The 23553-nt window shown below is 33.8% G+C and overlaps 1 protein-coding gene across 2 annotated transcripts in view; it reads right to left on the bottom strand.

The window, feature by feature from the left end:
• Positions 1-23553, bottom strand: part of PPP4R4 (protein phosphatase 4 regulatory subunit 4) — a 73715-nt gene that overhangs the window by 24868 nt on the left and 25294 nt on the right. For both annotated transcript variants that reach the window (XM_013940712.2, XM_067294922.1), the window contains 6 exons: positions 16613-16760; positions 15826-15899; positions 12879-12985; positions 9350-9457; positions 4648-4769; positions 2013-2135 (listed from right to left, as the gene is read on the bottom strand). In XM_013940712.2, the coding sequence (XP_013796166.1) occupies positions 2013-2135; positions 4648-4769; positions 9350-9457; positions 12879-12985; positions 15826-15899; positions 16613-16760 (682 nt within the window). The remainder of the gene's footprint in view (positions 1-2012; positions 2136-4647; positions 4770-9349; positions 9458-12878; positions 12986-15825; positions 15900-16612; positions 16761-23553) is intronic.

The raw sequence follows: 23553 nt of genomic DNA, 5'->3' as shown, positions 1-23553 counted from the left end.
ATCAATACTGTCCAAAAAGCAGATCTGATTTATGAATACATCAAATATATCAATTTTTATTCTCCCCTCCCCCCTCAAGTCTAGTGGAGTATCATCAGTACACATTACACAGAAAAAATAATTACAGGAAATGAAATAATTACAGAAAATGAAAGCTAACTACAAAAGATTGAGTCTTAATTTCTGATTACATATTATCTTGAAATACTCAGGATTTTTAGTTGCAGGATTGTGAATGTATTTGATTGTTCTACTAATACTGGTTTCTTCATGACTAAATTTTGGGCTATTTATGGACCTCAATGACATAAAAAATATATGCATGCAGAAAGTGGAAAAATTAGGCCATGTTGCTACAGATGATTGAGAGGTATATGAACATGTAAGGACAAAATTAGAAAACTCAAAACAAACTGGAATGCAAACAGCAAGATGACATCAAAAATTAAAAGAAATCATTTGATAACTACATTAGTAATAGGAGAAGGACCAAGGAAAGACTCAGTTTGCTACTCAAGATAGAGGAGAAAGCTATTAGTCACTGATATAAAGAAGGCTGAAATGCTTAATTGCTTTTATTTTTTTATTATGTTTTTGTCTCAGAAATTCATTAGTATCATCAGCTATGATCAGGTTCAGCACAATTAATAACAGTGACAAAGAGGAAAGATTTAAGCTGTAAATAAAGAAGGAACAGGTCAGTGAATACTTGGACAATGAGAGGTTTTCAAAATGTGCAAGGCCAGATGTGCTTCATTCAAGTATTCAAGAGCATTTAAAGTACTGGCTACTGAAATCTTAAACAAGTGGATGCCAGACTGGAAAAGGGCTGAAGTGGTACTGATGTTTAATAATGGGAAAGGGGGAAGGAGATGCCATAAAATTATAGATCCGTCAGCTTAATTCCCTTTTTTGAAAAACTTGGAATAATCATAAAACCTACTTGTAAGCACCTAAGAGAAAACAAAAAAATGAGTAACAGCCAACATATCAAGAGCAAAACCTGTGAAAGTAATTTAATTTCCTTCTAGTACTGGATAACAAGACTGGTGAATGCAAAAGAGGCAGTAAATGTCATATATCTTGACATTCTCATAAGCAAAATAAGAGGTCAGGAGAGACAGATGAAAAATGTATAAAGTTGCTGGAAAATCGCTTAGAAAAGCGGCTAAGAGAAAGCTACCCATGGTTCACTGCTAAGATAGACAAATCTATAAAGAAGGGTCTGTCCTAGTTTAGGTACTATTCAGTTCCTTTATTATTTTTGGATGATAGATTAGAAAGTATGTTTATTAAACGTGCTGATGATATCAAGCTAGGAGGGAGACTGCTAGTTCTTCAGAAGATAGGCTTAGAGATCTTCCCAAGTTGGAGACATGGCCTTAAAACATTAGACTGTTATTCTATTAGTACAAAGGTAAGGTACCATGCTTAGCCAGATATACATCACCTGCTCAAATCTAGGAAAGAGAAAAAGTGGCTAGGTGGCACAAAACAAACAAACAAAACACTTTTGAGCTACTTCTGTTCATAGGCTGCACATGAACAAACAATATCAAAGTGTTGCAAATGGTTGCAAAAGAAAAAAAAAGCAATTTTTGTACTGTGCCTCAAAAAGGGTATCTAGCACAGAGGTGAGCATATGGTTAATATTACATTGTGTTTTCACAGGTTTCTGGTTTCAAAAGTTTAGTCATCCAACTCACACTCTTCAAAATATTCAACAAGGTATCAAAATAAATCAATCAAGCCAATAAACCAAAACCATCATATTTTCATTTCTGTCCCTGCCTAAACATAACAAAACCAATAAACAGATGGACACCTTTAGTGGAAATTCACAAAATTCAATCTTGATGTAATAGATGATTTCAGACTTTTAATTCCCTCTTTACCTTCCTAAACATTATTTCATTGATACATTCAGGATAACTGGATATTTTCCAAATATTTCAAAATTTCTGAGCTCTTCTCATTTTTAAGATTTTTTTTTGAAGATAATTAAAACATACCATATAGTCCATTACACAGTTTCCCTAAATGGAACGATAAAGAAACTAGAATAGATTCATCTGCTTTGAAGGATTTTTCACAGAATGATTTCACTAAGGGGAGAACAGTTTGACTCCTATCATCTGAAAGACAAGTAAGATTTCTCAAGTTAGTTATTGGTCACCAAACATTTGAAAAAGAGCACATACAGTGGGCTTCCATAATAAGTTGTGAAAGATATCTTTTAACATGCAGGAGGTAGAGAGAACGATCAACATATTACCATAATATAGGTCTTGATTTTTAAGACTTTACCTGCCATTCCATTTCTTCTTTATATGTAGCTTTTTTCTTTTTTTAAAAAAAAAGGTAGGGCACCCACCAAAGAAACCCTTTTGACCCACAGCATATGAGTAAATGAACAGTCACTAACTTCTCCTTTCACCAAGATATCTATTTGAAATTTATGGAGATAAAGAGAGAATATGACTGTAATTGTAAAAAGAGAAATCCGGGTCTGTTAAAAGTGAGTTTTTACAACCTACTGAGAAGAGGTTGAAAATCTTTGGTAAACAGTAAATTCACAGAGAAATAGAGCAATTAAGGGCAGGGGAAAGAAATAAAACTAATTAGAAATGAAAGTCGAATTGAGCAAATAGTGCCATGCACTCTGTCTCCCTACAAAATGAAGGAGCAAAATGTTCAAACTGAAATATTTTGACTTGTGTGACATTGTATTTTAAGTGGTCACATTTTTAAGGGATCAAGAGTTTTTTACGTGGTGACATAACATCCCAATTTAGCAAGTATTTGGTGTTTAACAAAATATTCAGGTTGACCTGAAGCAATGTTTTCATTTTGTGGGAAAGAAACCCTAGCATATAATTTCAGATCACCTGCAAAATGTTCATTTTCTAGTTCAGCCATGAAACCAAAAAACACACAAATCAAACCTCTACAAACACATTCCTTGCAAACTTATAAATAAACCCCGACTGCTTTTCTCAAACTCTTTTTCAATAACTAGAAGTGATAGTTACAGTAATTTTTGGCAGGGGGGGAGGGGGGAAGACTGGGAGGAGCAGAGAAGCACAAACTTGATAGCATCAATGTAAAGGCCCAATAATTTGAAAATTAACCTACTATCATACTTTCTAATGTAAGCACTAACAGCTAAAGGTCCATTTATGGTATTCTCCCCCAATTATCCTATTTCTTTATGTACTTTTCCATATGGCTTATATGCAATCATGTGTATTTTAGTAATTCATCAACAAGTTCCTGTAAAGTAAATATTTGCTCCTCACTTATGTATCAGGAAGGAATAGCATAGTCAGCAAGACAGGAGTGGGAGTGGGAAATGTGGTGCAAAATACAGAGTCGCTAATGAAGATAAATAACTGAAGAATTTTGAGAAAAAGACAGTATAAAGTGAAAAGCAGCAAACAATGAGCAGTGATCAACCATCACTAGCTCGGAGAATCCTTCTTTTTCTTTTTTGTCATATACGCTGTAGCAAGGATCTCTCACCTGCTTTGCTCCTTTGTACATCTCCAGTGGTACAAAGAAGGTGGAGAATAAATTGATACAGAGCTAGAAAAGCAGTCTGTTATTGTCTTCTACATACCCGTGAAAAATTCAGGACAAGGTAGGTGGTTGGAGCACAAAACATTCCAGCTACCCAGAATGTCCCCTTACACTGGAAGTAGTTCTCCTCAAAGTTTTTTCCAACCAATGCTGAAGTGAACTGGGGATGAGAATCTGAGAGCCATGAATGTAGGCATCCCATCACCACTAAGCCAAAAGAACCAGATACAACATGGAATTTCCCCTTCCTCACATGAACATATGGACACTCATCCCTACATCTGGAGAAGAATGACATGTATGTGTTGATTAGGGAAAGGTATGGTGCTGGGAAAAACACAACCATTTATATTTTTTGTTTTAAATACAATGAAAAACTTTAAAAAATACACATACTTTCTCACTGTAAAGAGGAAAGCTTTCAATGTCAAATACACACAATTTTAAAGGGATTTAAACAGCAACTGCTGCTGCTTAGTACATCTTAAAAAATGGATCAATTGTGTATAGTGCAGTCATGAAGAAATATTTTCTGTTCAGAAATTTACAAATGCATCTGACACATAAAAGTAAATGCTAAAACTGCAAGGCTTACTGATACACACACAAATATCACATCATTGCCCCAGCCTGGCTTCTTCAGCTTAGAAGGCAGGGTGCAGTTAGGACTAGCTTTACTTAAGAGATAAAAACAGTTAAAAGAGCACAAAAGTTCATATCTGTTGCATTAACATATTGTATTACGCCTATTTGGTAGCATTAAGTAAATGACAAAAACACAATATTCTGATCAGTTATAAAGTAATTTTATTCAATTTAGTCTCATTATATTAGAAACCTGGAATAAGAAAATAAGTGGTTTTATGGACAGCTGGTTCACCTTCTTTAGAAATTATTCTGCACAAAGCATTTTAGGACATGAAATACACAAATATAAAGGATAAAAACTGTAAACCAAATAAATGAAATGTCCTAAAAATTCAGACAGAACAAAAAGCATTTAAATACTTTCGTAAGATGCATTAAAGTCTTAATAACTGGGCTTGTAAGTCTAAATTAAGCTCTTACCTGCATCAAACATTTCAAGCAGATTCACTAATGTCTCAAAGGCTGCAAGACGTACACTGCTGCCTTCATCTCTTGCCAGTTCTACTAATTCAGGAAGCACCACAGTTTTTGTTAGTTCTGCCCTGCAAAGCAAGGCAAATAGTTAAGAGAAAACATATAATGAAACAATGTTTCTACAAAAATTCTTACTTATTCAAACATTCTTTGGGTGGCCAACAAGGAAAAACTGACAAAGCTGTAAGAAAATGAAAATTAAATAAAAACAATCAATGCAAACAATCTCAGGACTTTCCTCTTCATCAGTCAAAGAAACACGCAAGTTTAAAATGCAAAAATTTATCACTAAAAAATTTATCTCTAAAAAAGGTTTCAAATTAGCTCAAAATAAATCAGACAAAAATGCAATCTCAAAAAAATCAAAAAGGTCAAGCTACTTCACTGTGTCACTAAGAAAATTCTTCTGATGAAATATTCAGAAAGTCCTCAGTGCAATAAAAGAATAAGGTCCAAAGTGAAAATGATTAGATATAGGTCATGTAGGACCAAACTGTCTAGAACAATCTGACATTTCAAAGATGAGCCTTCTCTACAGAGAGAGAGTAACCACTGCTTAGTGAACATGAGGTTTCATGACTAGTCCAAACACCACTTTTTTTCAAGCTTGTGTTAAGGAAATAATGAAAAGGTTTTGTTTGTCTGTTTTGATTTGCTAGTTACTAAAACTATCTGTGCATGACAGTCCTGACAACTTGAATCGAGACATTGGCAGCAGATTGCTATATTAGGGACTGACTTAGAAATCAGAGTTTCATCAGATAGGTGACCAAGAGGGAATGAACTATTCTTGGCACAGAATCATTTGCAGGGTAAGATGACTGACATGAGTAAGATGGAAATTTACTTCCTGGAGCAAGACCACAGGTTCTGTGCAAACTAGCAGCCAGTATCATTCCCTGTGTCCCAGGATATAACTGATTTCTAATTGCTTTAAGAGATTAGGAAGATCTTCTCTGCAGACTTACTATAAAAAAAGAATTAGAACGACATAGTCAGAATATCCACTTTTTTTTCCTGTGTCACACTTATTTTTTATTTAAAGAAGTCGCAATTTCTAGCATTTGAAATTGCATACATTAGAATTAAGAGGCCCACTTTGTTTTGCTCACTTGTAAAAGCTTTTGGTCTGCTCATCTATTACTGAAAGCTGCTGTAAGCACCACATCTCAAGATAGTTCCTAAAAGAATGGGACTTCGTCAATTTACAATAGTCAGGGATCTTGCCCTCAACATTTATACCACCCAAAAAACACATAACTGCAGGGAAACACTGTGATAAAATTAGACTACATGAGTGCTAACCAAGATGACAAAATTAAAACTTGGTTTGACACTTTGAGCAACTGTGTACAAAAAGAGAGTTTAGACTCAGTCAATTTCTATCACAATTTTTAATACAAAACTTGTCACCACCCCTAGGATGACAGATTTTTATAGAAGTAAAAATGCCAAAATATCCTTCCAGTCAGACCCAAGAGGTAACAACTATCCCTTCTGTAAGTCAATGCAAATAATAATGCTTTCAAATGTTTATAAATAACAAGTACCAGCCAAAGTGATTTGCACCTTACAAAATTGATTAATGTTACCAGCAAATCAAGCTGTAGCTTAACAGTTTTCTTCTAAACAGATGATTAATAATTAATATAAAATTGCTAGAAAATTACATGATAAACATTTAGTGATTACATCACTTAATTGTAAAAAAAAAAGCCTTGTGACTGCTGTCACAGTATGCCTTCAACGTTTCCATAAAAAATGTGTGTTTCTGGTTGTCTTTATTTTCCTACTACTTACTCATCATCAATTTAAAACACTGCAACAGTTTATGCACTGAAAATTTCCCATTTCTTATGAAATTAAAGATTAAGGTATCTAAACCATCGAGAGGGGGCCAAGGCAGAAACTATCAGAAAGCAAGCAATGTATACAGATACATAAATGCTAACAGTAAACGTTGGGGAGGAAAAAAATTAAAGAAAAACATAAAGAACAATACAATAATTGACAACTATGTATTTAGTCCTACTAAACAACAATTTTAAAGCTGGGTAAATTGCCAGTGATACTGTCAATTGCCACTACAAAACACCTATCTCTTTTTAGGACTTTCAGCTTACAGATATAATATATTCAATTTAGTTCATTTTAAAGACTGCCAACAGAAAGAAGGAAAATTTATTTTCTTTCCAAGATTGTGATTTATTAGTAGAAAATGTAGCCACCTTGTTACAGATGAAAACAGCATCTTTGCTTCTTCTTTCAAACTACAGAATATACTTAGCATACCTTGAACTTAAACATCATTTGGAGGGGGAGTGAGAAAAAAGAAATACATGTCCACGTTTCCTTTCTTATTTTAACACCTGCCTGTACTTATAACTATCTTAAATGTGGAACAAAAATACTGAAAGAAAATCCATACAAACTGTATCATTGTTTCAATCAATTTAAGCACTCCCTAAAAGCTACCAGCAAAAACATTTTTTGCTCCTAAATAGACTGAGTCACAGGGCAAAGAAATTTGAAAGTATGAGTACTACCGTACATTTTAGAAGATAAAAATATTTCTAGGTATTTATATAATAATATTTCCAGGAATATTCTCTAACTATATTCATATCCTTGATAAGAGTTATTTTACTCAGAAAAAATATTAATATTATTTTAAAATATATATTTTGCAGTATTTTGTGTCACAAATCATTTTCAAAGCCAAATTCATCATGACTGCATTTCAGCTCTTGACTTTAGCAGAGGTTAACTGAGAAGGTTAGAGGAATTCATGGAAATAAAGATATCTCTCAAATGAGATATCAAAAAAATCTCATGAAACAATAAAAAGAAATGAGAAAGGAGGAAGGAAGGTGATCAAGAAAGAAATGAACACACAGTCTAGTAAGGGTCAGGGGAAAGAAGAGTAGTACGACATCCCAGATGAAGACCCAGAAATCAGGAATCAAAAATTAAAACAAGAAATGTTTTCCAAATGTGTTTCTGTGGATTTCCATTTTGGTGGCATGAAAAGTACATTTAACACATTTCAACTGATATAGCAGTTAAAACTGCCCCTCCTGCCCCCCTTCAAAATTTTCTAGGAAAAAAAAAATCTGGTCACTCTCTGAAGATAAATAGAACTATTTAATCTCCCATTACACAGAATTGTTTTTAAGATACATAAAGATACAAATATAAGATACAGATATACAGTAAAAAATGAACTCAATTTCAAATTCTTCAGTACTTCAGTTTAGTAAAATATTCGTTGAATTTTCAGTGTTATAAATAGCAACAATATCAGCAAATACTATTCTTTTCTTCTGCAGTCAGAGAATCTTTTAAATACAAAGATATTTAATACGGAAAACGTTAAAATTATTTACTGCGCTAAGCTACCCTTTGGTATAAAAGGAAGTAAATATGAAAACAAATGAATAATTTTACTTAGATGAATAATATCATTTTCTGTTCACATTATTCATGACCTTTGAACTTCTGCAGAACAAAGACCTTACAGAAGAGCTGCCTAAAGCACTTGCATAATATTATTCTGTATTGCAATAAAGTTAAGTTTTTTCTAGCAACCAAGAAATTCCTATTCTTTATGATCTTAACAAAACAATGTAAATTAAGTACATGACAGCAAGCCTTAGTCCTTACTGTGAATGTTGGTTCTACTATAGCCGAGGTAAATCATATTGTTTGCAGGGATATTTCTCTCTTTTTTTTTTTAAGTAACGCAGAATCTAGACCACAACACAATTCTCCATAAAAAAATTAATCCCACTCAAAAAATTGATAGTGGCATAGGAAGGGATAATTTGTGCATCAGTACTAACAAACTGAAGTGCATTTTTACATTAGTTTTCAAACTTAGCTTTCAGTTTCAGCCTCATCCTTGAACAGCTCATAAATTCACATTTTTAAAGGCCAGAGGGACCATTAAGATCTTTTAATCTGTCTCCCTGCACAACACAGGGCACGGAACATCACTTGATAATTTCTTCAAGTCTATAATAGTAGGTACTGCTCTTTTCTCCCTGGCACAGGAACAGGAGGACAGACCAGGAATTTTAAAATAGTTGTTCACTTAAGGACCAATCCTGAATGTGTAGTTAGCATGTTTTAATTTATTACGTTAGAATACAAGTTCCAGAACTTTTTCTATGCCTATATATACAGTACTGGGAGTCTTCAAGTTTAGAGTAAAAGTTGATACTGAACTGAAATTTGCTTTAAGTACAAAAAAACTTTAAGCATCCTTTTGGAAAATGTGGCACAGTAATTATTAGAAATTACTAATTCTTGCCACAGTCCTCATCCATTTTTAAATAGGTCTTAATCTAATGCCTAATGACATCAATGGATAATTCAAATGATTTCAATAAGCTTTATATGAGCTCCTTATTTACAAAAAAAAAATTGTTGTTTACATGGTTCAGTAATCTTACTATCACATACAAATAAAAATCTGAGAATGGAAAACAGCTAACTGCAATTCACAAGAACACATCTATACGCTCTAAATTTATTACTGATTATGCATGAGTTAAGTTAGAAATCTTAAAAGGAGTTTTTAGATTACCATTAAATATTTTAGAGAGAGAGGTTTCCATTCAGTAGCAGTTACACAAATTGTACTCACCCTATTCCTTGAGCTATATGTTCCAGTTGCCGACACATGCAAGTTCTAACTTCATACTCTACATCCTGGCACAGTGATTTTACCAATGGAAGAATCTCTCTTTTAATACTAAAAATGTGAATATAATTCATTAATATACAGAACAAAAATATATAAAAAACACTTTGTAATATTCAAATTTTACCCACATATTCCTCTAACTGCAATTTTTTTTTTTTAATAATTTCTCACACATGGCAAATAGTGATGAAAACTGACTTTTCTGAAGCTAATTATTATAAAATAATACTGCACTTCAGATACAAAAATATGCTATAAAGAAACAAAAAATAATTTATTTTCAAAAATAGTATTTACAGTCATAATTTGCTCATATTTCATCTAATACTTTAAGCTATGAAAATACTAGATAGACTTAGAGATACTGTCCTCATTTAATAACCATCTTTAGTACATTTTTCCAAAAGCTACCTTAAGAATACAGAGAATTATATAGAAAGAAATGCAAATTCTAATTAGTTTTGCCTTTACTTTGAAAGCAGGAATGCTAATAAAAGGTTGTTTTATTGACACAGAAATCATGATGGAATAAGACAGCTCCTCTGATTCATACATGAATTAATCTTTTCCTGTGTATACCAGAGACATTCCAAATCAACATTTACACACTGCTGTGGGTCAGTCTTCTGTCATGTTCCAAAACTTTTATGCAGAATTTTTCTTCCTAAAGATAAACACAATCCACACAGCTTGAGCAGATTCTGCAGGACCTAATATCCAGCATGGTGCATGTGTCCTGTAGAAACTCAGCTGCCAAGTAAAAGGCAGGCTCTTTTATAAGTTTTTTTCTCTTTCAGATTAATCAGTCCAAATTTCAGGAGCTACTGAGAAGTTTATCTAACTGTAAAGCAAAAAATGGTGATCCCATAATTATAATAGCCCTTAGGCTACTGGAAGATTATAAAATATGTAGATAAAGTTAATTCTAAGTTTCAGTACAACTGATGAAGGTGGTAAAATCTTCCATTTCTTTCAACCCCGAATGTGAGATGAATACAAGGCTACAATTCATATACTCTTCGGCCCATTCTTGAGGCTTAGAACAGTACAGTCTGTGTGTACAGATACATATATATGTTGTTAAGTCCAAACAGAATTCAAGAGACACAAAAACATCTAAATGTGGGAAAAAAAGAAAATGTCGTGAGGTTGAAATAAGTGACACTTTGGGAAGAAGATTAAGTTGTTTTCTGCCATCTTGTTTGTTTGTGTGGCATTTAATACAATGAGTTGTCAGTCCTGGTCAGGGTTTTGCATTCTACTAAAATAAAAACAACAGAACAAAACAACAGAACACGTTCAGAGGAAGTGGCTCACTTGATGGTCACTAATACTTCATCTTTGGTATGCATATATCAAAGAGATGCTTTGGAATAAAATTGAACAATCCACAAGAATTTAAGATTAAAAGCTCCAACACTGCAATGACTTTATGCAAGTTGATTTAACATGAATACTAGGGTATACAGCAGATACAGAAAAACTATTTTGAATTCTGTTTAAGTAAAAACACAGACAGTAACTTGGCAGATTCAGCCATTGTGTTTCCTTTCATTGCCCAAGATTCTGTTATGAGTATTCATAAAACATCTCTGTCCAAATCCTTATGTTGTTTTAAAACTCAGAGAAAGGGTATGAAGACAGGGATAAGAACATTTTCAAGCCAGTTTGCACATCCTCCATTCATCTCAGTGAAAATGAATTTGCTTCTTATAGCAAATATTTAGCCTGAAGTTTCAAAAATGGTACCAAGTCTTGGGAGTTTGGCACTTCAAAATACTCTGAAGTAGCAACTGTTTTCAAAAAAGACTTGCTTTTAGCCAGCTGTTGGCACAGGGTGTAGAAAAAGCAATGTTTTATTTCAAGGTCATGACTATGCCAATAATCTATACAAATACCCTGGAAGTTATGTGAAATATAAAAGAATTTTTTATTGTAGTATAAATTTCATGAGGAAAAATGGTGCCTTTCTGAAGAAGAATGTGAAGATATGTTTCTATATGGCTAACTCCTGAGGATAGATATCTCTCCTGAGCCTACACCACAACCTCCCCTGTAAAGGGAATGATAGGGTGTCATGAATCTTATTAAGTCTGTTTCATATTCTACACCTGCGGATCAAAATCTCTTTCACCTCCCTCAACTGCATTGAAAACATTCTAACAGAGGATATATATCTCAGAAACACCTCCGTGATCTTCACCTAACCTACAGGTAGTTTCTATTTAGAAATGGTGCTGCTATCAGTTCACTGAAATGAGGGGTTTTGTATTTCTAAAAAGTAAGAACTCATATTAAAAACAAAAAAACAAAAAAACAAGATAGGGTTATTTGAGCTTATTATGCTTAAAGTTATAACAACTTTTCATAAGATTCCAAGTGATCTGGAAATTCACTTTATTTTGAGGAGAATGAAACATCATACAATTAAAAGCAATCATGATTTTTCCAGATTTTTACAGATTAAGATTTTGAAGATAAAGATTAAGGCTTTGGTAAATTTCTCAGAAAATATTATTTTACCATGATCATTACTTCTGCATGTCTGACAAGTATATTCTACATAGCAAAGGTATAGATATCTTCTTTTTGTTTGCTTTTAGTTCTTTCCCATTGAAGAAAAAAATAAATTCATTTCCAAATGTCTTGTCAAATGGTCCTGTTGTTCATCTTTTCTATTATACTGAATTCTTGCATTTTGAGGTGGATGAAAATCACCATTAGAGGGAACCTACTGAACTAGACGTGGTTTCTGTGAATTTTGTAGCCCTCAGCAGATATCTTTCATAATGAAAAGGACATGAACAGAAAACATATTAGTTAAAAACACGTTAGGCTGGATAAGCTGTCCAAAGAATGTACTATCCCAACTGTTTTCGTCAAGTAACTTATCCAGCTTTACTTTCATCATTGCTTCCATGTTCTGCATCATTGTTCAAAACCACAGACACTTAATCCAATAGTTGGATTAATATCAGGCAAAAGCTGTGGCTTCTAATGTGTTTCCATATAATTATGGACAGAAAAAAGATGCCTACAAATTATTGTGAAATTTGGTTTAAAAAATAAAAATTGAAGAACAAGGGTTCTTAGGATTTTCTCTTTATGATAAGAAATCTTAAGGTGATGAAGTTGAGTTTTGTCTCCATAAGTTGTAGAGACATTCATCATTTGGCTTATTTCCTAGTAAGAAAGACAATATGAAACAATGACATGAAAGTGGTACACAACTTGTAGAAGAATATATAAATTGAAGTTAGATATTTATGAACGTCAGCAAGTGTGAATATGCTAGTTACATACTGAACTTTTTTTTAAATCATTAATTACTACCTGGATAAATGGATCTGTAAGAAGAAAGTATTTAATTATTGCAATAAAGTCTAGTTTTCTTATAATAATTTTTGTCCCCTAACAAAGAAATGTTGATATATATTATGGAATGAAAATATATGTACAGTCTACTCACATATGAGCTTCAAATTTGTTAGCTAATTTTCCCATGATTTTACAACTGACTAAGCGGGACTGAAGTGTTTGAGAAAGCTGTGCCTTGGAAACAAGTGGATTCAGGATCTATATGAAGGAAAAAAGAAGAAAAATTTGAACAGTAAATAACATTCTCCTCTTTAAAAAAAAAATATCTAGTAAAACATATATGCCAAATGTCATCTACCGCTTTCATGGAATTAATTAGTGTGAACAATAATAATGCATATGTACATCAACAGCCTACTGGAAACCTGCATTTAACATTCAGTGCTAATTATAGTATATTACATCCATATCTTGGCCCAAATCGCAGTTTATGATTCACATCACAGCCACAGTTTTACATCTGTCTATTTGTGTCTTTATTTTGAGACTAAGTTGTACATGAATATTTATAGCTATTAGCTGGGAATTTTCACAAAAAATCTTAAATCTGTCTTTGCACAGAAGGAAAAAAAAAAAACACAGATAAAGAGGAAAAGAGAACCTCTCTGAGGTTCTTTCTCATGAGAGTTTTCCTAGGAAACACCACATTTGATGCGGAGTTTGGCGGCAATGATCTCTCTCTGTTATGTATACTTTGGGGATCTGTAGGGAAGAGGTTTCATTTCCATATAGATGCAGAAACCTTGCAGCTTATAGCGGAGCTGTGCTGCCATTTGTTGGATCACGTCTATAGTGCTAGAGATAAACTAAGAAGGGACTGTAAAATACGACATTCAGAGATACTACTTTTTGCACAGAAATGATTGTGGAAATCCAGGTGCTGAGTCAGGGAGAACACTACAGAGAGGTATCTCCTGTAGCTTGCCACAATTCTTCACTCTGTATCTCTTGTAGAGCTCCACAAAAGGATAATACACAGGGCAGGAAAGTGCAACTAAAGTGTATTCTAAAAGCAGTTCTCTCCTCCTCTTACCAGCAGAAATTTTGAAGTAAGAGAATTTTTCCATTGTAAGGACACAAAGATCACTCAGGCTAGAATTAGTACATAGGTATGTTTCTAACTATAGTACTGCATGTCATTAGTTATCTACAAAACTATATACTATTTATTTGGTCTTTCAATTATGACAGCGCACACACACGTCTACTAACTCCAATTACTGACCCAGACACAGTCTCTCCCCTGAAGTGGCCATTGTCAGAGACAGGATACAGACTTAGCTTGACCTTTGCTCTGATCCAACACACCTGTTCTTGTGTCCTTGGAATCTAAGATTGTCCTATGATTTTAACTTGCAAAAAACATTAAAAAATAGAATATCCTAGGTTTTCTGATACAAAAAGGCCCATTTTCAGACAGTTTCTGTCTAGCTGCTGAATCAACACTGCTTCGTCAATTGTGATCTTCTCAAAGCAAATTTTTGTGGAAGCATGCAGAGAAGGACCTGGGGGTCCTGGTGGACAACAAGTTGAACATGTGCCAGCAGTGTGCCCTTATAGGAAAGAAGGCCAAAAGTATCCCAGGCTGCATTAGAAAAAGCATTGCCAGCAGGTCGAGGTAGTGATCCTTCCCCTCTGCTCAGCACTGGTGAGGCCACATCTGGAGTGCTGTGTCCAGTTCTGGGCTTCCCAACACAAGAAAAACACGGACATACTGGAGTGAGTCCAGTGAAAGGCCACAAAGATGATAAAGTGAGTGGAGCATGTGCCATATGAGGAGAGGCTGAGAGGGCTGGGGGTGTTCAGCCTGAGTGAGAAAACACTCAGGGGAATCTTGTCAATGTTTATAAATATATGATAGAAGAGTGTAAAGAGGACAGTGCTAGACTCCTCTCAGTGGTGCCCAGTGACAGGATGAGAGGCAATGGGCACAAACTGAAACAAAGGAAATTCCAGTTAAACACAAGAAAACACTTCTTCACTGTGAGGATAGTCAAACATTGGAACAGGTTGCCAGAGAGGTTGTGGAGTCTCCATCCTTGGAGATATTCAAAACCCAACTGGACATGATCCTGGACAACCTGCTCTAGGTGACCCTGCTTGATCGGGGGGGTTGGCCCAGATGATCTCCAGAGGTCCCTTCCAATCCCAACTATTCTCCGATTCTGTGGTAAATGTTTTCCTATATTCTACAGAAAACTCAGGGGAGAAACTAAGTTACCTTTAAACGACATCTTTAAAGTTACATTACTAGTAGATTTGGAGCTGACAAGATTAATTTCTCCTTTTTTTCCTCCTAACTTTTCACCTCTCAGAATTAAAAAAAAAAAAGTGCTGATTCCAATTACCAGCTAAATTTAATGTGTATTTTTATACTACATAAACAATAATATATTTACAGCTCCATTTTGTTCTAAATTATAAACAGAGTAAGATAACCCTATCTGAAAGAGTAAGATAACCCTACCTGAAAACTTTTAAACTTAACAATCAAATATGAATTCTCAGCACAAAACTGAATAATTTAGCAGAGTAAAGAGGAAATACATTATGACTTAGTGACAGAATTCATTCCTTTTCCTCAAGCTACCTAGTGGAAAACTATAGTGTTTGCAGAACATTAGATTACACAATGAGAAATATCTCTAGCAGTCAGTTCCATTTAGCAGAAATCCAGAATTTTGTCTAGTAACAAACAAAATGTCTTTTCTTCATGATGAGACAGAATGACATACTGCCCTGTAAACTGAAACAGGATACATGAAAACATTTCTAAGAATACTATGTGTAATGCCAAGTGTTAAAATATATATGGTATTTATTTGGTGAAGAACACTGAAGCTTTTTAAGGTGACCTTCCTGTCTGGCCTCAGCACATTCCTCTCTTACAGTATGTTCCACAAATGTTACTGGTTTTCACAGGTATAGAACTGCCACAAATCTCACTGAAGTGAATGAGACTTGTAGGGAACTCCAATCTTCTGAAAAACAAAGTAACATTAATCTTCTGTTAGCGTAAGTGGGGAGAATATTATTACCTCATGTCTGATGGTCTCTTTGGGTAAAGCTTCTAGTACAGCAAGAAGAGTTTCTAGCCATGCATTGCTGACTCCTGCCAGTAAGAAATAGGTTATATGTTATGTTGTACATATACAAAAAGTATAACCAAACACACATTGATTTTATAAAATTAGTTCTCACATCTTGCATTTACCTCTTCAAGAAGCTATATGTCTAAAAGGCATTAAATTAACATTCAAGACTTTGTACACTCACTGGGCAGCAGCATATATCAGAAGCAAATTCTGCCCCCATTTTCTTGTCCTTTTTAATTCTGGTGTAGGTAGGGGAAAACAATCATTCTGTCTTAAAAAAAAAAAAAATTTTCTTCATTTAGAAGATGTATATTCCTTTCTTTTGCACCTAAACTTTTTACTTTTGCAACAGCAGGCCATTTTTTGTTTTGTAACCTAAAAATAGTGTCAAAGAAGTTAAGAAAAACAAATCATCACAGAAGAAATTTCAATCATTCTCCCTCTATTGTCTTAGCCAAAGAATTTTAGTAATTCAGAACTTTGGACTCAGTAAAAACTATAGGATTTAGTCCTCCAAACAAAATGTTTTTCTTTGCTTTAATCTGTATGAAGAAGACTTATATTTAAATACCAGTAAGTTGTCAGCATGCCAAAATGTTTTATTTCATGCAAGTGCAGAAAAATAAAGTCCCAGTGACTGCACTCACTGCTTTACACAGTATCGTACAGTTGCTAAGGAAACAAAACATATAGAACTAATCAGTCAGCAGCATAGTTGTACAGCCCTGACCTGCATCCCTGTGTTCCAGATTCTGTAGAATGATGTGTAGAAAGGAGTGGGAGTACGTATGAATGGACACTGATTCCTCTTGCAGAATAGTCAAAAACGAAACAGCAGCTGTTAACTGCATTTCCACTCCTGCAACATGCAGCACTTCCTGTATAATTACAAATTATATCAATTTAAAAGGATGAGCCAGAAAGTTATTGAAAGAACACTCAAATTTTTACATTCATTTTTAAGAATCAGTATGCAAAAATCTGGGCAGATTACAAAATTGGTTATAAAATCATTTTCTCTTAATAGTGATTACTTGGAAATATTCAAATCTCTCATATTGTAACCGGAATCTCTTAAGAAAAGTGAAGTTGTTTATAATATATTTTTGTAACTTTCAGTTTCATCTATGCTTATGTATGGATTTTTCTACTTTACGAAACAAGATGTAAAAACAAGCCAGTCAACACTCACTTCCTCTGTTTCAGCATATGAATTAGAGAGAAGCATTTCGTTCACCTGGAAGGCGATACTAAAATAGTAGCAGCAATTTAAATTTTAGCCCTTACCAACTGGTATGGAACACAAATAAAAAGGTATATATATTCTCTTAAAAATAAAGATGTATTAGCATATTTAGCCAGATAACTCAGCATTTACTAATACTGAGGTTTAACATATAACAACATAATTAATTAAGCTATCTTTAAAAGTACCAGTTCAAAAGTTAAACAATGATAATATGGAAATTAAATTTGACTAAATTTCTGGGATGAAATAAAAAGCACATTTCACTTTCAGAGTTATGTGCCAAGAGCTTGTAGTAAGTAATCCATGACATAGATACGTACATATTCATAATGACTACTATCAGTTACATGAATATTTCATTTGTTTGTCTAAATGCATCTTTCCGCCCCATGAGACAATTAAGTGCATTAGTCTACTACTAAAGTACTCATTTCGTGAGTGATTTCAAACTTAGTAACTGCTTAGAGCCTACATTTCCTATTCAATACTCTATGTAGGTGGCTTTTTTGTTTCTTTTCTTGATGTGCTTGAGATGAACAGTGTTTTCTCAAATCACATTTTAAGTATTAAAGATAATCTGATTTTTAATTAAAAAAAAATCAACCTAAACTAAATTTTAAGAAAATATCCATTATATACATATTATGCAGATAAGAAATCATGCAGAGAACATCTGGGAAATGAATTAGTAGACTGCCTACTTTATCAGAGTAAAACAATAAAAAGCTTTCATTAAACAAATGCCAACCAGTTTGTATGTGCAAATGTGTAAATTTTCAGTTTATCTAATTTTAAAAGAAAATCATTAGTTATCTCTCAAGAGCTATCTGTAAATGTTTATACCTGAGTATTTAAACAGCATTCTCCCCCCACCACACACACACAGGGGAAAAAAAAAATATATATATATATAATGGCAGCTAACCAACTAAAAAGCGTAACAGAATTAACAGAATGTATTCAATAGCCATGGAAACTGCACTCTTGTTATCTCCATGGACTATTTCTGCCCTTGTTCTTCTACTGTTACTACAACAGCCACAGCAAAGAATAAGGCCACTCGCTGTATTTGTAATATGAATGTTTCTGGGATTAGAATACCTATGCATATTGCTCTAGGATTTTGATATACAATTGTTAAAAACACGCAATGAAAAAAAAATCCCAAAAAATCAGAAGAATCATCCACACACTGCAGATGCTAAGACATCACTGCAGCTTAAAACATAACAGAGCTGAACTCAATTTTATGTACGTATTCACTTTGTACATAATGCAAACAGGCTTACTTACCATCAAATAAAGTTTCCAAATAGTCTCCTCCACAGATCCACACAACTCTGAATAATCATGTGTGAGAACACATTCTCTGGATGTGCCTCCTCACGGACCTCGGAAGACATTGAAATGTAAATTTCTAGATTGCTTACACATCTGCCTGCATTGATGTTTGCACTCAGGACTGTACAGTTCCGCATATGAAAATGTGTGGGCCTCCCTTCTCATTTCAGTTTCACTGACTTCAAGCTGAGCAATCTCAACTCACGTAATATAAATTTACTTATTTACAAAGTAATGTATTTTTCTGTACCTGGAATCACCACAGATTCTCACTCTGGAGAAGAAAAGCTTGTCCTCCCTGTCCTACTCAGACAAGGACATTCAATGGAATTTAAGGGCACTAACATGTTCACTATCCTAATGTCTACAAGTTAAGTTCAGGGATCAAAACTTGCAAAATTTAAAAAGCATGGCTTATTGCATTAATTGGAAAAGAGAAAATTCAGTTCTAGTTTAATATGCTGCAGCAACAGAATTCTCTTGAAAGAATATTGCAAGTAGAAATATAGTCTACCAGGTTAGTAACTGTGTTGATATGACAGAGATTTTCATTTAGGGCTGGAAAGACATAGAAATAAAGGGGAATTACAGAAACTCCAAGATATATAGATAGACCTTAACATCAATGTTTGGCATAAGACAGGGTGAAAATCACCCTAGTTCTTCCTAAACTACAAAATCAACTAGGAGAAAACAAAGCTACCAAGGGGACACTGATGTAACAGGAAAATAAATAATTGTGAAAACGAGTTTGGAACAATCAGACAGCATTGAGTAAGGCCTGATGTATACACTTCAGGAAACAGTAGCCACAATTTTCTGCAATCAAAACATTTGGAAAAATCTCTTATTAAAATTAAAAAGATATATATATATATATATCAATCCGGTATTTGAAACCATTGCTTCTAGTGGCTGTGAGCAATGATGGAAAAACAGGGAAAATACTACTAACATCATTTGAAAGGAACCATTTGGTGCACAACAAGAAATGCTGGGAAGCATGTCTAAGCTTTCCCTAAATCTGCATTTCAATGACTTCCAAGGTTCATGAGGAGGTGCATGCAGAAATCTAGAGAGTGGTGATCTCTGTGCAAAAGAATCCATACCAGATGCCACTTCATTTCAACTGTAGAATTTATAAAAATACTTCATAATCTCACTCCTATGTTAGCTTCAAAATGATATGTAATGAGTTTGTTTTTTAATAGCTTATCCCAAATATTGACACCCAATTTAATCATTACTTAGATCTGGCATGTTTACTGAGGTATGGCATATTTGATTTTGCTTATCTCAGCCCTAAAGCACCTATGACTAAATATATGAAGGGTCCTTGACATCATTTTAATCTAACTGGGTTTTAAAGTAAGATAATAAATTTGCATATATCCATTTCAACATTTATCTATAAAAGTAACCAGGTTTATCAGTTTCTCACAAGTAAAATTTTTCATCCAGAGAGCCAGAACATTCCTCACACTTATCTTCTTGAATCTGTTTTATCCTCAGTTCTAATAAAAGTAGTATTTATTTTTGCTTTTGGGTTTCTGTAAGGAGACTAAATAAGTAAGCTGGTTTTCCTATCCTGTGACAATACTGTCAGATAAATTTCACCCTGCAACTACCATACAAGTTACTTTTCACATACAAATTTGAATTCATAAGCGACCTTTCCCAATTTATAGACATGAAAGCAATGCAGTAATTTAACGGTCAGCTTAGTACCCTGTGACACAAGACTCTATTTGCAAGATCCTAATTGCAAATGAGTTGGATTATGCCTCTATAGGCTATACAAAATTTCCACTTAATAGTCAGGACTATTTCTCCAATAAAAATAAGGATAAGAACAGAAATAACAGGTCAAGTGGCTAATGATGCCAGACACCATTCTGCAGTCAAAGGCACTGAAGGCCTTTAAACAGAGGCATTTAACTCATTAAAACTGCAGCAAACATGAGTACAACAGAACTATTCTTCTGCTAATGAGAGTAAATATTAAATAACAGAGCATCATAGAAGAATCTGCTTTATAACAGTATCCCCAGAAAGAAATTTCACTCATATTCACTCCAGAGAGCTTTAATTAATAAAGTTTAAAGCCAAAAGGAACACTTCGATTTAGACTGACCTCCTGCATATCAGGAGCCATTATATTTTGCTCTTTTATTTCTGCCTTGAGCCCATCAACTTAAATTTCATTTAATTTATCATCTAGAAAGGCATTCAGTCTGGATTTAAAAGAAACCACAAGATGGAAAATATATTTCCTTTCTTGGTTATTTGCTCAAAGGTTAATCAATATCACCATTAAAAGTGTCTGCTTCACTTCTAATTTTTCTCTGTCTTCAATTCCTCACTCTTGTTTCCTCATACACCTTTTCAGTTAAATATTCTTTCTTATCAATAAGGAAGATATTTTTACAAAGTAATTAAGTACCTCTTGATCTAAACATATTGAGCTCTAACTCTCACTGTACAGATGCTTTTTCCAGGCCCTGATCAAGCTATGATCATGCTTTTTAATTTTTTTCCATCCCTACATAAAAAAGTCAAGACATGAACCAAAGACTATATTCACATATTAAACTTATTAAAAGAGTGAGAGAGAGGCCATGACTACCACTTTATTCTTCCCCAGAGTCATTTCCTGTTTGTACATGCAAAAATTCTTTTTGTCCCAAAATCTTAGTGGAATTTTTTATTTTCAACAGCTTGCCCATCAAGACTATTAAATTTTTTAAGAACAAAATTATATTTTCCTTTTATACTAATGCATAAAAACATCAGAGTTTACTAGTATTTAACAAAATCTGACAAAAAATGGCTTTGATAGAAACAAACATCTCAGCTCTGTAATATATGCCAAATTACAGTTAAAAATATACTTCTTTTTTTCCACTGTGTTCCTCCATTTCAGGAAGTACTCAGCTTTCAAAGCAGAAAAAACAGAGACAGAAATGGATTCAGTATTTTAAATAGTAACTTTTCTTGAAGCCAGTAAGTTGGTTTAGGAAAGAATGCATGACAAAATGTCAGAATAACATGTGGTAGTAACTGCAAAAACTTGGCTTAAGTTAAAGGTTTTCAATTACTTTGCATCATCAAGTCACTATTTTTTCAAAGCATTACACATTGATTTTTTTTTTTTTTTTTAACAAAATGCCTATTGACCTGCATCTTAAAGCACAGAATCAGATAACTAGAAGCACTTCAATGTTTTTTAAACAATCTCTCAGCCTGTACTAGTCCTCAGTTCTGAATATAGCTTTTTCTTGGCCATTTGCTGAGTTCAAAGAATCAGGTAAGAGCTGGAACATCTCCTCCTGAGACACAGCAGTCTCCTGGGATCTCAGAGATCTCAGGAGAGAATATCAAGTTGAAAGGCGATGTCTGATATTACAGAGTACACCTACAATATGGAACCAAAGACCCTTCTGCTGACAGGTATGCAGTAGAGCTTGCATTTACAGAAAAAGTATTTGCTAAGTAATCATGTTGAAGACTTCACAGGTATTTGTTCTTCATCTTTCAGTCTAACAACTCCTAACAAATTAGCAGAATAAAATCCCTTAGTTTTTCCAAAAATACTGAATCGCATCTCAAGCAGCCTCTTGCTTAAGATTGGGAGAGAAAAGATACCATTTCAGACCAGCTCCACAGGCGATAAGAAAAACAATTTTTCATAATACAATATTTTTCTAGATTTCTTTTGTTAATATAATGTTAAAGTAGCTGGTTTAAAATCAAAAAAAGCAGAGAGATATATACCACACAGCTTTTCAGTAATAGAAGCAATTAGTTTCTTTAAAACTGCAACAAAGGAAATAATGAAATATATGTGATAATTACTGGAACAAACAAGTACCATCATTTTTTCACAGACCCACTTTTCTATTTGGTAATCATCTCCGCAATGGAGAGAAAACTGTATGACATAAGCATGGGGCTCTCAGACACGTCACCTTTGTTATTATTACAATGTATACTATCTTACACTTTACAATGAGAATCTGATATAGATACAGCAAGAAAACACACAGCAACTACTACAGAAGACTGTTTTTCTTTTCATCCTTAAAGTGCTTTAGATAGCAAGGACAACGTAGCCTAGGAGATTCTTAATATAACTCAAAACTTTCAGTTCTACTTGTTGAAGATCATCAGATTCAAATTCAGCTTGGACTAGTAACCAGTTAAATTCTTTTTCATCTTCCTGAAGTGATCTAAATACTTTTCTTAACCATCAGCTGGTTGCAATAAGAAAATGACTTTCCTATTAGCAAATGGTGCTGAAAAGAGAGATTTTTAAACCATGTAAGAAAAAAGAAATTAAGTTCCACACTGTCCTAGTGAAACCATGAATGAATCACTCCAATGAAAATGCCTATAGCAGATCTAAAAACAGACGAGGAAACTGAGTCTGTCCACAAAATTATAAAGATAACACAACTCAATGCTTCAAAAATACATTTCCTAGGAGAAATCTTCATGATTAGTTACCTCTTTTCCCATACACAGCACATACATTTAACAAAACAGCTGCTTGTAAACATAAGGTTCTTTTAGTTGAAAATTGGTTTAAACCTATTTCATATTTACACAAAAGTGATCAACTGCAGGAAACCAGCCCACAGACTGATTTGTTTCAATGCTTTAACCACAAGAAAACTTTAGAATCATGAAAGTGGAAAAAAAAAAAGACTCCTAGGATTGACCTATCCTAAGTAGTTTAAAGAGCTGATATTGAAATAGCATATTCTGAAATATGAACAGTCTATTTATTAAAATCTGGAGGGGAAAAAAAAAAAGCCTTCCTCTTAAGATATAGCTGTCTTTATATAGTGGGATCCTGATCCTGACAAAGACAGATAGGTAGATTAGTGAAACTTTTACAAGGATTTTTGTTCTCACTCACTTAAAAATGAACCTTATAATACTTACTTCCACCAGTTTTCTATCTGTTCAAATTCACTGGGTTCAAAACCCATGCAGATTCAAACTGAGTAATAAATTTTCACCTGCCTTTATTTGAACAGGAATTTGGGGAAAAGGGGAAGCAAGTGACAAGAAACAGT

This window comes from Apteryx mantelli, chromosome 4 (assembly GCF_036417845.1).
Source record: "Apteryx mantelli isolate bAptMan1 chromosome 4, bAptMan1.hap1, whole genome shotgun sequence".
In the NCBI taxonomy this organism is placed as follows: Eukaryota; Metazoa; Chordata; class Aves; order Apterygiformes; family Apterygidae; genus Apteryx; species Apteryx mantelli.
This window is presented reverse-complemented; position numbering and strand designations above follow the sequence as displayed.